At 39.4% G+C, this 18,494-nt stretch overlaps 1 protein-coding gene across 1 annotated transcript in view; it reads right to left on the bottom strand.

The window, feature by feature from the left end:
- LOC137032813 (B-cell receptor CD22-like) overlaps nucleotides 1-18,494 on the bottom strand; it is a 37,672-nt gene that overhangs the window by 3,745 nt on the left and 15,433 nt on the right. Inside the window, exons 4-5 of the mRNA XM_067404772.1 lie at nucleotides 3,952-4,206; nucleotides 3,273-3,530 (exon numbers count right to left, since the gene is read on the bottom strand). Of these exons, the coding sequence (XP_067260873.1) occupies nucleotides 3,273-3,530; nucleotides 3,952-4,206 (513 nt within the window). The remainder of the gene's footprint in view (nucleotides 1-3,272; nucleotides 3,531-3,951; nucleotides 4,207-18,494) is intronic.

Genomic DNA, 18,494 nt, shown 5'->3' with positions numbered 1-18,494 from the left:
GACTCCAACCCGATGAAGGGTAGGTTCTCCCAGAGGGAAAGACACGGGCTTCGTTTAGGAGCAACTGTGGAACCAACCATATAGGATCACACATATGGAACCCTAAACCCGGTTCTTAAGGATACAATGGAGTATAGGCCTGGCGCCAGATGCTCCGCCATGTCGGCTGCCGAAGGGATATCAGAGGACTCGACAGGGTTTGCCTTGTAGGGACTCTCTGGAGAAAAGAAGCGCATGTAGCGCAGCAAGCCGACACTAAGCCGGGGCCTCTCCGTGCCTCTGACCTGTGGCGAGAACATGGGAGGAGACCGGCTCGACACAAAGGCTATAGTATCTAGCAAACGTGTTAGGTGTCGCCCAGCCGAGGCGCCATGAGCCAGCGCCCAGGAGGATGCGACATCTCTCGTGGAGTGAGCATGCAACCGAAGCGGGCTTGGTAAGCCAGGGCGACGGCATCCACTATCCAGTGGGCCATCCTCTGCTTGGAGACAGCCTTTCCCTTCTGCTGGCCTCCATAACAGACAAAGAGCTGGTCTGAGGTCCCGAGGCTTTGGATTCTGTCTATGTACAGTCGCGAAGCGCGAACTGGGCAGAGCAAAGCCAGGGCATGGTCTGCCTCCTCCGAGGGCAGCACTTGCAGGCTCACTACCTGGTCCTTGAAGGGAGTGGTAGGAACCTTGGGCACACAGCCAGGCCAGGGTCTCAGTACCACATGGCTGTCACCCGGTCCGAACTCTAGGCACGATTCGTCGACCGAAAATGACTGCAGGTCCCCTACCCTCTTGATGAAGGCCAATGCACACAGCAGCAAAGTTTTCATAGACAGAATCTTTAAGTCTGCTGATTGCAAGGGCACAAAGGGAGCAATCTGGAGTGCTCTTAGCACCAGAGTGAGGTCCCAAGAGGGTATGGAGGGAGGACGAGGAGGATTTAACCGACTCGCCCTCCTAAGGAGCCTGACAACCAGGTCGTGCTGACCAACAGACTTGCCATCTATGTGGCCATGATATGCAGAGATAGCAGCAGTATGGACTTTGAGGGTGGAAGGGGACTGCCTATGCTCCAACCCTTGCTGCAAGAAGGAAAGCACGACTCCGATTGAGCATCTTCGGGGGTCTTCTCGGCGAGAAGAACACCACTCGACGAACAGGTTCCACTTCGAGGCATAAGCACGTCTCGTGGACTGTGCATGTGTCGAAGTGATGGTGTTAAGTACCTAGAACCTCCAGGGGCCAAAGAGTGCCCCGTCTCTGAGAAAGAAGGTCCTTCCTCAGAGGAATGGGCCAGGGAGGGCTGTCGCAAGGAGTGAAAGTTCTGGGAACCAGGTCTGGTTGGGTCAATAGGGCACAACTAATATGACCTGCTCCTCGTCCTCCCTGACTTTGCACAGGGTCTGTGCAAGTAGGCTTACTGGGGGAAACGCATATTTGCGAAGGCCCCGGGGCCAGCTGAGTGCCAGTGTGTCTGTCCCGAGTGTTCCCTCGGACAGGGAGTAAAACAACTGGCAGTGGGAGGTTTCTGGTGAGGCAAACAGGTCTACCTGAGCCTCTCCAGAACAGCTGGACCACCTGGGGGTGGAGTCGCCACTCTCCTGGCAGCTCAGCTCGTGATGGCTTGTTGGCCACATGGTTGAGCACACCAGGGACAAGAATGGCACGAAGCGACCTCAAACGCTTCTGACTCCAGAGGAGGAGATGGCGAGCGAGTTGCGACATGCGACAGGAGCGTAGACCACCTTGACAGTTGATGTACGCCATGGTCGCAGTGTTGTCCATATGGACCAGTACATGCTTGCCCCGTAGCGGCCCTTTGAGGCGGCTCAGAGCAAGACATACTGCTAGCAACTCGAGGCAATTGATGTGCCAATGCAGATGGGGTCCTGTCCAAACCCCTGACACTGCATGACCGTTATACGTGGCACCCGGTGCAGAAGCATCTGTGAATACCACAGCTTGCCTGAACACTTGTCCTAGGGGCACTCCTGCCCAGAGAAACAGAGGGTCCGACCACGGACTGAAGGCTTGGCGGCACTCCTGAGTGATTGGCACCCGGAACGTGCCGCATTGCCACGCCCATCTCCGGACTAGGCCGTGAAGCAAGTGTTGAAGCGGTCTCATATGAAGCAGACCGAGCAGGGTTACTGCCGCCGCGGCCGCCATATGCCCCAGGAGCCTCTGAAAGAATTTCAGTGGGACCACTGTCCTGCCATTGAACGTATTCAGGCAGTTCAACACCGACTGAGCACTGGGTTGCCGTGACAACCCGCGCTGCAGCCCGGCAGCTCGACGGCACACAACACGCAGAGGAGTGAGAGTTTTGCTCTCGCTGATCTCCACGGTCTCCCAGAGTGTCGGGCAGACCCGCGGCTGTGCTTTTACACACAAGCAGCAGCTGGCCAACAACAGAGGGGACTCAAGCTTCCCGGAGAAAGAAGAGTCACGACCGGCATGTCGACGTGCTCATGTTCTCATAAAAAAAACATGAAACACATTCACGAACATTGTTTCAGCACGCACCCAGACATGTGAAACAGTGATCGTGGCCATCAGTGAGGACAGAAAACGACTGCATCCAGAAACACAAGTAGGATGTCATCTTTAAAAAGACGCAAATCTACTCGTGTAAGCTCTTTCAGGGACTTTACTCTTTTAAAAGTGCTGAAGCACGCAGGGGAACGGCCGCCGCAACACAGACAGGGATTGTGTGCAGCCTGTCGTGTGCTCTCTTTCTCTCTCTTTGAAGGCGCTCAATCTTACCAGCCTTAAAAATGGCTTTTCAGCGCTCAAAAGCGCACTGTACCGGCCGTGAGAACAGCCTTCTGACGCTGTCAAAACAGCTATTTGCTCAATAACGGCAAACGAAACAAAAAACAGAAAAAGAGAGGACTTCGACCCCGCTGCTGTGCTGTTCGCCCGCACTGGGAAAAAAAAGAGAAGTTCAACCAAAAAGCTTGACTCGTCTTCTAGCAGACACTCGCTTGCAGATAACAGGAACAAACACTGTTCGGCTCCAAAGTGAAAAGCTGAAAATGCAACGCACCTGCTGCTCATAATATACCCGTGCTGCGAGGCGAGCAGCTGATGCATATGATTGCATGCCAATGTGCATTGGCTCGTTTTAGTTACACTCGAAGTAGATTGGCCTCTCTAGCGAGATTCCCATTCGTCTGTCTGTCCGACGTACGTCGAACGTGACCGACTGAATGGGAACTATATTCATATTTTCGGATTGTTAATCCACTAGTTTGTTTTTTTGAAGCATTATTAACTCACACATGACGTTTAAAGTCACAGCATCAGAGTATTTCTCTCCATGTTCATTGATGGATTTGCACTTGTATTCTCCACTGTCATCAGAGCTGATCTTTGAGACGTTGAAGATTCTTCCAGATCCTACAAACTTTCCTCCTTTAAACCAGCTGAAGTTCAGAGCAGGAGGGTTTGAATCACTGCTGCAGATCAGAGTCACTGAATCTCCTGACACTATTTCACCAGATCCAGTTATCAACACTGAGACGTTCCTGGGAGGATCTAAAATGGACAAAAGAAACTATATTCATATTTTGGTATTGTTAATCCACTAGTTTGTTTTTTTGAAGCATTATTAACTCACACATGACATTTAAAGTCACAGCATCAGAGTATTTCTCTCCATGTTCATTGATGGATCTGCACTTGTATTCTCCACTGTCATCAGAGCTGATCTTTGAGACGTTGAAGATTTTTCCAGATCCTACAAACGTTCCTCCTTTAAACCAGCTGAAGTTCAGAGCAGGAGGGTTTGAATCACTGCTGCAGATCAGAGTCACTGAATCTCCTGACACTATTTCACCAGATCTGTTTATCAACACTGAGACATTCCTGGGAGGGTCTAAAATGGACAAAAGAAACTATATTCATATTTTGGGATTGTTAATCTACTAGTTTGTTTTTTGAAGCATTATTAACTCACACATGACATTTAAAGTCACAGCATCAGAGTATTTCTCTCCATGTTCATTGATGGATCTGCACTTGTATTCTCCACTGTCATCAGAGCTGATGTTTGAGATGTTGTAGATTCTTCCAGATCCTACAAACCTTCTTCCTTTAAACCAGCTGATTTCTGCAGGAGGGTTTGAATCACTGCTGCAGTTCAGAGTCACTGAATCTCCTGACACTATTTCACCAGATGGACTGATGGACACTGAGACACTCTTTGGTGGATCTGAAAACATAGATGTTATTAACAATCACAGTAAAGCTGCCATCACAGACAATATTTAGATATTTAATGTATTTAAATAAATTAGACATCACAGACTGTTTAGAGGATTTAATGTCAAAGTTACTGAACCATCATTAACTCACACATGACATTTAAAGTCACAGCATCAGAGTATTTCTCTCCATGTTCATTGATGGATCTGCACTTGTATTCTCCACTGTCATCAGATCTGATCTTTGAGATGTTGAAGATTCTTCCAGATCCCACAAACGTTCCTCCTTTAAACCAGCTGAAGTTCAGAGCAGGAGGGTTTGAATCACTGCTGCAGATCAGAGTCACTGAATCTTCTGACACTATTTCACCAGATGGACTGATGGACACTGAGACACTCTTTTGAGGGTCTAAAAGGGACAAAAAATAAATCCTTATGTAACGAAGCATCTGGACTCAGGCAGGGATCCAATTGCAAGCTTTTATTAAGAGTGAGTGTGACAGATTGAAATATGCATTTAAATTCATAAATCTGAAACATTTAAATTCATAAATCTGAAATGGTAAAAAAAAAAACATTTTATATAGATGATATTGTGAATGTTTAAAACTGTTTATAAAATGTACATATGTAATTTGTTTATTATTTTGAGTTCATCTCCCAGCCAGCAGAGCCATGTGGGGCCCAAATGTGTTTGACCTGGGCTATCTAACTGGGACCCAGCCAGTTTTGCACCCAGTTTCCATGTAGGCCCCACATGGATTTGCCCAGATGAAATGGACACTGCTTAGTTTGCACACTACAGGCTGTTTAATGTAACACTTAATCAGTGTTGGAGGTAATGAGATAATTAAGTGATTGAATAATGATTTTGTATTAGTGAAGAACACCTGCTGTTAACAAGCATAATCACTGAAGGAAAGAGAAACACAAGAACTACTTCCAGCCACAGCCTTGGATGAAATCAACTGAATATAAAATACATTATATCTCTCAAGATCTGATTAAACAACTCCACAAACAACATTAGCTTCACTTATTACTAACCAGACTGACTTTATTTCTGTCAGACATCTACAGAAGTTCGTATTAAGAATTAAGAAGAGGCTTAGATGTTGATTACTTATATGAAAGTAATAGTTTGATTTGATGTTACCATTGTGGTGATCAGTGTGTGCTTTAGTCAGGCTCTTGACTTTTTAACAGTAGTTTTTCTCTTGACAGCTGTGTCTGTTTGTTATGGCGAGAACAGCAAGAGAAAATATAATCAGGTGCTGTAAGCTGATTGATGATAAGAATATAATCATCATATATTGGCTTAACTCATTGATATTATGTGGGATGTTTATATGGGTAGTATGTTATTAATTCTGTTTTATTGTTATGATTCTACAGCAAGAGAATAATAGAATTTAATCAGAACACCAAACGATTTATAACACACCATTTACATATTTTGGGCTCCTGTGAATTTTACACGCACACAGACATCAAGAATCAGCATATGATTCTCAACATGCTTCAATGGTGCAATGCATTCTGGGTGCATCATACAAAACTTATCCATGGCTCCCAGAATGCATTGCACCATTGAAGCTTGTCACCATTGTTGAGATTCATATGCTGATTCTGTGTGTGAGTAAAACTCAAAGGAGCCCCACATGGCTCTGCTGGCTGGGCTGTGATCTATTAGTTTGGCACATTAAAGCCGAGTTCAGACTGCACGATTTTCAAAGTAGTCAGGTCACTATTATTTTCACACTGCATGACTATCTTGGCCAGCATTCAGTCGCTGCTGTGTTCAAACTACACGATGGATCGGCGACAGAAGGTTTCACACTGCATGACTTTACAATAGGAAGAATCGCTGACAACTCTGTCTGGCACGCAAACTACGTTTCACAACCAAACACACGCGAGATGTTACAAGGAAACAACGCGATATCACGCGTGCAGGACCGGAGTTATTATTATTGTTATTAAAAACCGCAAGAAGCTTGCGATACGAATTGCCTGTGCGCTGATTTGCAGCGAAACCAAGAAAAATAAAAGAAGAATATGGAGGAGGAAATGGTTGGGGAGACTGTGGATTGTGTGTTCTGCAACGAGAGTTGGAGGTAAATAAATAACTTTTCAATGTGCTGCTGTTGCGGATGGTCAAGCAAATGTCTGTGTTTTGTTTCCGTTTGATAGAATTGTAATGTTTATGTGAATGAAGCCATGCTTGCTGATATTGTGGTCTATAACTCCTCCCTGAACTCCCCGCTGCTCTGTATCTTGCTCTCTCATTGGCTGTCGGTCATCGCCGATGTAGTTTTCAGTCAGAACACTTTTCACACAGCAGGATTTTGAATCACCGACAGGTCCAGATATTTAGCATGCCAAATATCTCTGACTCGTCGGCGATTCTCTCATATCGCGTCTTTGCTCATTCTGCGTGATTGTCACTTATGGAAGTAAATTAATGCCAAATGTTTTTGAAATAAAAAGCTTGTTGAATTGCTCTAACTGAAAAAAAAAAAATGCATTACATTAGCTGTACTTGCATTTAGATGCACTGTATTTTTAAGGCTTGCATTTTTATGGGATGAAATTCAACACAGTCGTATATTTAAGCTGTGAATATTTCAATTAAAAATATTTCACACACATTTTCATTATCAAAAATTAAATAATTCATATTCACATTTCAAATTTCACTTCCAAGATATTTATTCTGTTTAAAAATACAACCTATAAAATTCGACTAGCAATTTTCAGTCCATTTTATTTCACTTTACAAATTCGCTTCCACAAATTCAGTGGCTCAAATTCGGCAGAAAATTCAACATTTCACATCCGGGGGAACTGCAGGAAGAGCAGTAGAGTGCCGATGCATCATCTCTATCTGCTGTTAGTTTTCTTCACCAGCAGGTGCCGCTAGCGGCTGTTTAGGAAGACCAAAGCAACGCTAGTAAATCATTCATTCATAAAAACGGATTTACAGAATTAGAGCAAGCGGTAAGTGAATGTGTGATGATTATCAGGGCCAGTATAAATGCAGAAAAGCTGATAAAGACACAAAAGCTGCATTTATGTTTAATTCAGTGTCTTTACGCTTACTTTCCCTGTGTAGCTACAGTTTTCTCTACAGTGAACAAGATAACGTTATTGCCCGATGCTGGTGTATAGATCAAACGTTAAATCTGAGATAGACATATATTTCTCTCTGTTGTTTAGTTTCCTTAACTTTGTATCGCAGCGCTGTGTTGTAATACTAGGGCTTCCCTCATCCGTCATAGCTGCCATCAGGACATATAAACTCTTAACACAGCTTAATGGACTCGTACAGTGATATAAAAGACCAAACTCGCACCTCATTTGTGATGTAGGTTAGACTATATAGGCTCCAAGAAAGCAGATACTGGCATTAAGTTGATTTGACGCTGAACGTTTGATTATGATATTCGCAAATTTAGGGACCGTCTCTAAAGTTACGACATTCTGTATTCACGTTTCTACCTTCTACCAAACTCTTGTAGACACACATGCACATATACATATTCAAACACACCCCACTCAAAGTACATGCATATATACTATTTCTTTTTTTTTTTTTTACACGTTCATCACACAATTTTTTTTTTACTTTGTTCATTTTTTATTTTACCTGATCATAGATTATCCTGCTTATAAAAATTTTAAATTAAATTTAGAAATAAAATTAACTAAGTAGAACTAATTGTGTGATGAATGTGTAAAAAAAAGAAAAAGTATATGTGCATGTACTTTGAGTTGAGTGTGTTTGAATATGTGTGTGTGTGTGTGTGTGTGTGTGTGTGTGTGTGAGAGAGAGAGAGAGAGAGAGAGAGAGAGAGAGAGAGAGAAGGGTGCATCACTCTTTGACCTGGCACCTATAGATGAACACTTCACAGGTAGTTTTGGTGATTGTAAATCATTCTCATCAAATGCTATTGAGCTTTAAATTATGGCATTTTTTTGTATGATCCAATACAGTAGTGAAATACATAGCAATCTTTACATATTACTTGACAGTTTATTTGGAAACACTTTACAGTAAGGTTCATAATGTATTAACTAATGTGAACTATCCATGAGCAACACATTTGTTGTTGTATTTGTTAATCTTTGTTAACGTTAATAAAAATACAGCAGTTCATTGTTCATGTTACTTCACTGTGCATTAACTAAAGTTGACAAATACAACTCTTGATTTTAATAATGTATTAGTAAATGCTGGAATTAACTTTAACAAAGATTAGTAAGTGCTGTAGAAGTGCAGTTCATTGTTCGTTCATATCAACTATTTAATATAAAGTGTTACCTTTTATTTTAATAAACATCAAAAATCTAAAAGGTTTGCATTATACCTGACACCTAGATGAACAATTTACAGTTGGTTTTGTGACTAAGTCATTCTCTTTAAATGCTATTGAAGGTAGAAACGTTAATACATAATGTTGTAACTTTAGAGACAGTCCCTAAATTTGCGAATATCATAATCAAACGTTCAGCGTCAAATCAACTTAATGCCAGTATCTGCTTTCTTGGAGCCTATATAGTCTAACCTACATCACAAATGAGGTGCGAGTTTGGTCTTTTATATCACTGTACGAGTCCATTAAGCTGTGTTAAGAGTTTTATATGTCCTGATGGCAGCTATGACGGATGAGGGAAGCCCTAGTATTACAACACAGCGCTGCGATATAAAGTTAAGGAAACTAAACAACAGAGAGAAATATATGTCTATCTCAGATTTAACGTTTGATCTATACACCAGCATCGGGCAATAACGTTATCTTGTTCACTGGAGAGAAAGCTGTAGCTACACTGGGAAAGTAAGCGTAAATACACTGAATTAAACATAAATGCAGCTTTTGTGTCTTTATCAGCTTTTCTGCATTTATACTGGCCCTGATAATCATCACACATTCACTTACCGCTTGCTCTAATTCTGTAAATCTGTTTTTATGAATGAATGATGACTTACTAGCCGTGATCTCGTCTTAAACAGCCGCTAGCGGCACCTGCTGGTGAAGAAGACCAACAGCAGATAGAGATGATGCATCGGCACTCTACTGCTCTTCCTGCAGTTCCCGGATGTGAAATGTTGAATTTTCTGCCGAATTTGAGCCACTGAATTTGTGGAAGCGAATTTGTAAAGCGAAATAAAATGGACTGAAAATTGCTAGTTGAATTTTATAGGTTGTATTTTTAAACATGAATGAATATTTTGGAAGTGAAATCTAAAAGGTGAATATGAATTATTGAATTTTTAATAATGAAAATGTGTGTGAAATATTTTTAATTGAAATATTCACAGCCTAAATATACGACCATGTTGAATTTCAGCCCATAAAAATGCAAGCCTTAAAAATACAGTGCATCTAAATGCAAGTACAGCTAATGTAATGCATATTTTTTTCAAATAGTGCAATTCAACAAGCTTTTTATTTCAAAAACATTTGGCATTATTTTACTTCCATAGTCACTCGCGTGAACGAGCACCAGGGGCGATTCTAGGATTTTGATTTTAGGGGGGCTCAGCCCCCAATAAGGGTATGATTAAAAAAATATTATTTGACTGACTGTTGCTCATTTGCAGACCTACTCCCGCACGACAAGAAAAAATGTCGTATATCCATCTACAATGAAATATAAATTATTTTAGTTTTTTTTAGCTTTTTAGCCTTTATAATCAACAATAGGTTGGATATTCATAAAGTCACCCCATGAAAATTGATGTCATTTTAAGTATTTTAACTAACCAGCTAATATTCATTAAGAATATAGACAAACCATGTATTAATGTAATTGTCTATTGGCAATATGATTAATCTGTTCTATATTTATTTCTATTTATTAAAAATAACAACATGAATTATCAATTTGCCACTTCTATAAATCAAGTACAAATCTAGTATAAATAGTATAAATCAAGAAAATCAAAAATCCCTTTACTCTACGCTTACTCTAATTTATGTATCATGACACTCCTCCTGATTCATTATTACTTAATACAAAACTATATTTAATAATACAAAACAAAATAACTCCACATTCTCTCTCTGGGCCATCTAGTGCTTTCAGACAATGATGTGTGTCATTTCTGTGCATGGCTGCATAATGTAATGTCAAAATACATTATAATATGTCTGTAATTGTAAAAAGTAAATTAAAATAAATCATGATCGTTTTCTAAATCTAAAGTATGTTTTCATTGGTGTTAATCACTTCATTTTTGTAGGAATAAAAAACAAATATCACACAAGGGCTGAAGGTGAACGCAGCGAAACGTATTGGTATTGGAGGAGAAACCGAGCCGTCCTGTGTGCTCCCAATGCTCCAGTAACATTACATTATGTAAACTGCAATGCATTTATGACAAAGAACTGCACCGATGCAGATGTAATATCATAGCATTAGCAATCTATCAATAAATGCACGCACACACGACACACACCTTGTGCTCTCTGATGTTTGCTCTGCTCGGCGCCCCTGCAGATTGAAAAATGCGCTAAATCCAAGCAGACTCAGATAAGGGGAGGAGCCGAAACTTGACGCAGCTTGCCGCCGTTTCAAATGAGTTTTTTTAAAGGGGACTGAAGCGATCAAAAATTTATTAATCCAAATATTTTTTTTAGGGGGGCTGGGCAGAAGTTTAGGGGGGCTGAAGCCCCCCTAAAAAGGGCCTAGTGACGCCCCTGACGAGCACCGATTTGCCTGTGATTTCGGGCATTTGTCGCGATTTCTCAAAACCTGTCGGCGAGCCAAAATCGAGGCTAAAATCGTGCAGTCTGAACTCGGCATTAGGTGCGTGATCGATTGCTTTTGCCTGCTGGAACACTAGGGGGAGATCTCACGGGTTTCTTCATTCTACATAAAGTTTGCAGTGGGGAAACATCCACGAGTTTTATGTTTGTTCATGTCCCTCTTTTCAGGTATTCTAGTGATAAAATGTTATACGGTGTTAATGATATAATGTTTTAATGTACGTAGATGTTATAATGATACCGATTGCATTTTGTTAAAGATGTTTTAAAAGTTTATTAGTTTAGAGATGCACAAGCTCAGCTGTGAGATGGCGCAAGGCTTACATAATGGCGCAAGACCACATGTAGAGTGTCTAACATTTGCGTATTTTGTACTTAATGTTTAATATTGTTAATTTAGTGTCAATTGGTTGAATTGCTTTAAAAAGGTGACTATATTGAGAAACGTGAAGTGAATTACAGAAAATCCAAGATATTGATACGGTAAAAAAATATATTTTCAAATATATTTTTAAATATATTTCAAAATATACAAAAAATATATGCGCTGAAATATATTTTCAAATATAAATATATTTTTTAAAAAATATATTTTTTGGCCATTTTTTGTATATTTTTAAAAAAATATATTTTTAAATATATTTACATAAATATATTTTCTAAAAATGTATTTTTTGGCCATTTTTTGTATATTTTAAAAAAATATATTTTCAAAATATATTTTACAAAAGCATTTAAAAATATATTTTGCCCTACATATATTTCAACCCAAGAAAATACATTCACATGTCACATTTGAAAAACTTTTATTTGTTGTCTATAACACATGAACATTTGAATAAAAATCAGCAAGGAACATACTTTACAATGTTCAAAAAATTACAATATTCAAACAAATATAACTTTTTTGCTTTCAAGAAGTCTCAGTTTCCCCAGTTCAAATCCTCAAAGCCTCTTTGGACACATCTGGAAATCTCTTCTTGACTGTGAGACAAAGTATTATCAGAAACAAAAACTTTATTTTTCTTAGCCAAAAAAAAAAAAAAAAAAATCTGTAGTTTGGCCTTTATATTTAAATTCAACTGTTGAATTTTGAATTCTGTTAAATTCATGTTTATTGCTGTGAAGCTCTTTTGTATAAAGTGCTACAGAAATGAAGATGATTTGACTATGAACATTATCCTGTACCTATGACTTGTGGTCAGAGGCTCTCCAGCGCAATCGTTGGGCTGGTGGGGCGGACAGCAAGTGGACAAGCGTCTTTTTGACAGATGGGTTTGGACCCGCACCTGTTCCAGACGGAAACAGATATTAACACAAGTGCAGAGAACATATCAATTCATAAATTACACAATAAAATAATATAATTTGCTTAACAGTGCTTAATTTAAAAATATTATTCTACTTCTTAAAGTGTCTCATCATTCTCACCTTGTTGCTGTTGCACAAACCATCTCTGCTTCTGCTACTGAAAATAAAAAGTAGATTTTTTTACAGTAATGAATGACACATGTAAACCTGTAGGTCATGACAAATAAGCATATTTTGTTATTAAATCACTGGCTCAACTGGTTCATTGAAAACAGCTTGTCATTCAGCAGAAAATGAATAAAAATTATGTTATAGTAACTTAGGCTATATTAATAATAATAATAATAATAATAATAGTAGTAGTAATAGAAAAATTGAGCGAATGAAATGCCATTAATGCCAAACCAGCATATGCCTGAACTCTAACGAGCGAATAACGTGTGCCTAATTAACAAGTTTAGTAAAACATTTAAATTTAGCAAAAAAAAAAAAATTACTTTACAGGCTCCACTATCAGTGACAGGATCACGTGAGCATCATCGTTCGACTACAGCAAGCAGCACACTCTCCCAAACATCTACAGCTGAAATTTTTAAAAAATATTACAGTTTTTTGTGTGTAACGTTAGTTTTCACTAGTGTCCAAATTAAAAACAACTAACGTTAAAACAGAAATCTGAAAATATCAAATGCGTCTCCTCATGTGAGCAAATGAAACAAACAGGGCATTAAATTGACAAATCCTTCTCTTTATTCCTATTCACATAATATAACTTTCTTATTTTTCACTAGATTACTTAACCTATTGCATAGTATTACTAAACGGAACGATCTATTACTAGCAATCCACCAGAGTAATCACCTAGTGTTAGCCATAGCCTGCTAGCTACCGTCTACTTTCTTTTTTTCCTCTAAACCAACCTTCCTTGTCGATTGAATGGCGGATTTATCCGATGTATGTTATTCTGATCTGTCCTCGACAGATCGGGAAGCTGTGGAGACGTTGCTGCCCGGCATTCATCGATCCACCGCGAGGTACAGCGTCCCGCACATCACCCTCGCCCCAGGCACCGGCAAGCGACCGAGACATCCAGCCAGCGAGTCCCGTGTGCGTTGCAGTTTTTCGGACGGCGTTCATCAAACACACGGGTCAGTCATGTCTGACGATTATCATGTGTAGTAAATGCAACATGTACAGCTTAGCTCTTTCTGTCAGCAGTGAGACTTACACATGTGATAAATGCAGGGATATTGTCAGGCTGACAGAGAGAATCTCAGAATTAGAGACACGCATCCAAACTTTAATTGAGGATAGTGAGAATGAAAGGGCCTTAGATACTGCTTTGGATGCGACTAGCCTAGTAAACACTACACATTCGGTTCCGGTTGTAGAAGCCACGCAGCAGGCTAACTGGGTGACTGTGAGGCGGCATAATGGGAAGAACAAACACCACTCTTCCGTTCCGATTAGAACATCAAACAGGTTCTCCCCACTCAGTGACGCACCCACTGAGAATCCTGTTGAAAGTGCCCTAGTAATTGCCGATTCTATTACACGGAACGTGAAAATAGAGACACCAGCCACCATAGTCACATGTTTGCCGGGGGCCAGAGCACCTGACATCAAAGCAAATTTAAAGTGCTGGCTAATGCTAAACGTAAATATTCTAAAATCATTATCCACGTCGGCACAAATGATGTTCGACTTCGCCAGTCGGAGATCACTAAAATTAACATTAAAGAGGTGTGTGAATTCGCAAATTCAATGTCAGCAAAAGTAATTTGTTCTGGCCCTCTTCCTGTTCGTCGGCGTGATGAGATAGTTAGCAGGTTATCATCACTCAATGGCTGGCTGTCTAAGTGGTGTGCGCAGAATAATATAGGTTTAATAGACAATTGGAAAAGCTTTTGGGGCAGACCTGATCTGTTGAAAAGAGATGGTATTCATCCCTCCCGGGATGGTGCTGCTCTTCTCTCTAGAAATTTGGCAAAAGCTGAAACATGACAAACCAGGGCCCAGATCAGGACGCAGACAAACTGGCTAAACCGACCGTCTGCTAGCCGCCTCACGTCACAGAACTCAGATAATTCACAGCACATAGAAACACTTTCACCTAGATATTATCACATAGAGACTGTGTCTGTACCTCGAACTAGTAAATACAAAAAACTTCCGAAACCTTTTAACGGTAAAAATTTAATTGATGTTCAAAAAATGAAAATCACAGATAAATCAGATAAACAAATGATAAAGCTTGGGTTACTGAATATTAGATCTATTTCTTCAAAAGCACTTATTGTAAATGAAATTATCACAGACAATAAACTAGACTTGCTGTGTTTGACAGAAACCTGGCTAAAACCAGACGATTACATTACTTTAAATGAATCTAGTCCTCAAGGTTATGATTATCGACACAATCCTCGACAGAAAGGAAAAGGGGGAGGTGTTGCTGTAATTTATAGTAATATATTCAGAATCATTCAAAAGAATTTCAAATATAATTCCTTTGAAGTGATGGTGCTTTATGTAACATTATGTAAGTTGACATTTGTGCTGGCTACTGTATACAGGCCACCAGGGCACCATACTGACTTTAACAAAGAATTTGCTGAGTTTCTATCAGAGTTAGTACTGGCTGCGGATAAAGTCCTTGTTGTTGGTGATTTTAATATCCATGTAGATAATAATAAAGACGCATTTGGATTGGCATTTGCAGATATTTTAAACTCTATTGGAGTTAGACAACACGTGTCAGGACCCACTCATTGTCGTAATCATACCCTAGATCTAATACTGTCGCATGGAATAGATATTGATGCTGTTGAAATTCTACAGCAGAGCGATGATATATCAGATCATTATTTAGTCTCGTGTATAATACAATTAGCCAAGGCTACAAAACCACCACCCAGCCATAAATATTGTAGAACAATCACGTCTGCCACTAAAGATTGCTTTATAAATAATCTCCCCGAGCAGTTTCATCGCCTTAGTATACCTGACAACTTAGAAGAACTCGATGCTGCAACAGAAACTATTGGCTCTCTCTTTTCCAGCACATTAGATGCAGTCGCTCCTTTACGTCTAAAGAAGATTAAGGAAACTAATCCAACGCCGTGGTATGATGAGCACACCCGGGCTCTAAAACGAGCTGTTGGAAAAGCTGAACGTAGTTGGAAGAAAACAAAACTAGAAGTTTTTCGCCTTTCGTGGAAAGAAAAAAATGATTGAGTACAGAACAGCCATAAGAAATGCTAGATCTACTTATTTTTCAAATCTCTTAATAGAAAACAAACATAATCCTAGGTATTTATTTGACACAGTGGCTAAATTAACTAGAAACAGAGATTCAACTGCTGACGTTTCCATAGAGCACAGCAGTAATGACTTTATGAACTTCTTTACTTGCAAGATTGATAATATTAGAGAGAAAATTATAAACATGCAACCATCTACAGTTTCGCTTCAGACAGTGCACTGTAGTGTCCCTGAGGTAAAACTAGAATCATTCGCCGCTATAGGAGAGTAAGAATTATCTAAACTTATCAAATCATCAAAATCAACGACATGTATGTTAGACCCAATGCCGACTAAACTACTGAAAGAAATGCTTCCAGAGGTCGTAGGTCCACTTCTTGATATAATTAATTCATCTTTAACACTAGGACACGTGCCAAAAACCTTTAAGCAGGCTATTATCAAACCTCTTATTAAAAAAACCTCAACTAGATCTGAGAGATTTAGTAAATTACAGGCCAATCTCGAATCTACCTTTTCTGTCAAAGATACTAGAAAAGGCAGTTTCAACACAACTGTGCTCCTTTTTAGAAAGAAAATGGAATCTGTGAGGATTTCCAGTCAGGATTTAGACCATACCATAGTACTGAGACTGCTCTCGTTAGAGTTACAAACGATCTACTCCTATCATCCGATCGTGGCTGTATTTCTCTATTAGTGTTATTAGATCTCAGTGCTGCTTTTGACACTATCGATCATAACATTCTTTTAAAAAGACTTGAAAACTATATTGGCATTAGTGGAATTGCTTTGGCATGGTTCAAATCTTACTTATCTGACCGTTATCAGTCTGTGGTAGTTAATGAAGAGATGTCGTATCGATCACAGGTTAAATATGGGGTACCACAAGGCTCAGTATTAGGACCGTTGCTTTTCACTCTGTACATGCTGCCCTTAGGAGAGATAATTAGGAAGCATGGTGTTAGTTTTCACTGCTACGCTGACGATACTCAGCTCTATATTTCCTCGCGCCCAGACGAAACCTACAAATTCACAAAACTAACAGAATGCATAGCTGACATTAAAAACTGGATGACAAGAAATTTCTTATTATTAAATTCAGAAAAAACTGATATCCTAATCTTTGGACCAAAAACTTCCTCACGAAAAAACCTTGAATACTCTCTAACACTTGACGGGTGCTCCATTAAACCTTCGTCCTCAGTTAGGAACCTGGGTGTGCTCTTTGATACCAATCTTTCATTTGAAAGTCATGTTTCTAGTATCTGTAAAACCACCTTCTTCCATCTAAAAAATATATCTAAATTACGGCATATGCTCTCAATGACAAATGCGGAACAGTTGCTTCATGCATTCATGACCTCAAGACTAGATTATTGTAACGCTCTACTGGGTGGTTGTTCTGCTCGGCTTTTAAACAAACTACAGTTGGTCCAAAATGCGGCAGCTAGAGTTCTTATTGGAAGCAGAAAGTATGACCATATTAGCCCAGTTCTGTCAACATTACATTGGCTCCCTATTAAACATCGTATAGATTTTAAAATCTTGCTACTTACTTATAAAGCTCTAAATGGTTTAGCTCCCCAGTACCTAAGTGAGCTCTTAATGCATTATAGTCCTTCACGTTTATTGCGATCTCAGAATTCAGGCCAGTTGATAATACCCAGAATATCAAAATCAACTGAAGGCGGCAGATCCTTTTCCTATTTAGCACCTAAACTCTGGAACAATCTTCCTAGCATTGTTCAGGAAGCAAACACATTCTGTCAGTTTAAATCTAGACTAAAAACACATCTCTTTGCTCTTGCATACACATAACACATTATCAATACATTAACATTTTTCAAATCCGTTAAAGGATTGTTACGCTGCAATAATTAGGTCGGCCGGAACCGAGAACATTTCCTATAACACTAGATATACCTGTACATCAGAATAAGAATGGCATCTACGCTAATATCTGTCTCTCTGCTTATCCTGAGGTTTGCCGGGTGCTGGATCCAGGACGTATCCAGATCAGATGGAGAACCTGCGTCTGGACCTGACTACAACGTAGCCCAGGAGACAATGGGCCTAAAGATCCAATTCTGGCTGCATCTATAATTCAGATTTTTAATCCCCGTATCCGCTTACATATATTTATATATAATCGATTTTTAATCTCTATAATAAAAATGTACAATTCAGATTTTGATCTCCATATACATTTACATATATATATCTTCCAAGGGTTTTTTTCCCTCCTAGGACTTTTTTCCCAGTGCTAGCACGCTGGGTTTTTCTCCTAGGGGGTTTTTTCCACCCCTGGAAGTCAGCCAACATTGGCTTAATGTAGCACCATCTTGTATATGTTACATATTACCACGCTTGTTTGTACAGTTTTAACCACTTCCCTTTTTTTCTGTGCTTCTAATATGTAAAGCTGCTTTGAAACAATTACCAATTGTAAAAGCGCTATATAAATAAATTTGACTTGACTTGACTTGACAAATAAAGTAAAAAAAAAAACAAAAAACATGACAATACATTAAACATTATACATTCAAAGTAGCAATTAACATTACATATGTGAAAAATGATGACTAAAAATAAAGTTATAGCTCTTACCTTTTACTCCGAGAACTCCCAGTTGACTGACGACCGTTACAGATAAAAATGACGCGCATGCGCAGTACTCCACAAGTCCGTGAGCGCTGTTAGTGGTTTCCCATTCAAATTATATCACAGTTATAATATCATACATCTAGCGATTTTATTCATCTATTTATTTGTATTTATTGTTGATTTAAACGCTATATTACACTGACAATAAAATAAATAAATAAATAAATAAATAAATAAATTAATTAATAATAGACTAAAACACAATTTTTTATTCTGAGGTGCCATGATCACTCTGTATTTTTTGGGAAGATCATATGTGAACAAAGTGGTCAATGTGGAAATGTTTT

The sequence above is a fragment of the Chanodichthys erythropterus genome, chromosome 12 (assembly GCF_024489055.1).
Source record: "Chanodichthys erythropterus isolate Z2021 chromosome 12, ASM2448905v1, whole genome shotgun sequence".
NCBI classification, from domain to species: Eukaryota; Metazoa; Chordata; class Actinopteri; order Cypriniformes; family Xenocyprididae; genus Chanodichthys; species Chanodichthys erythropterus.
Note: the sequence above shows the minus strand (reverse complement) of the source record. Positions and strands in the feature narration are given on the sequence as shown.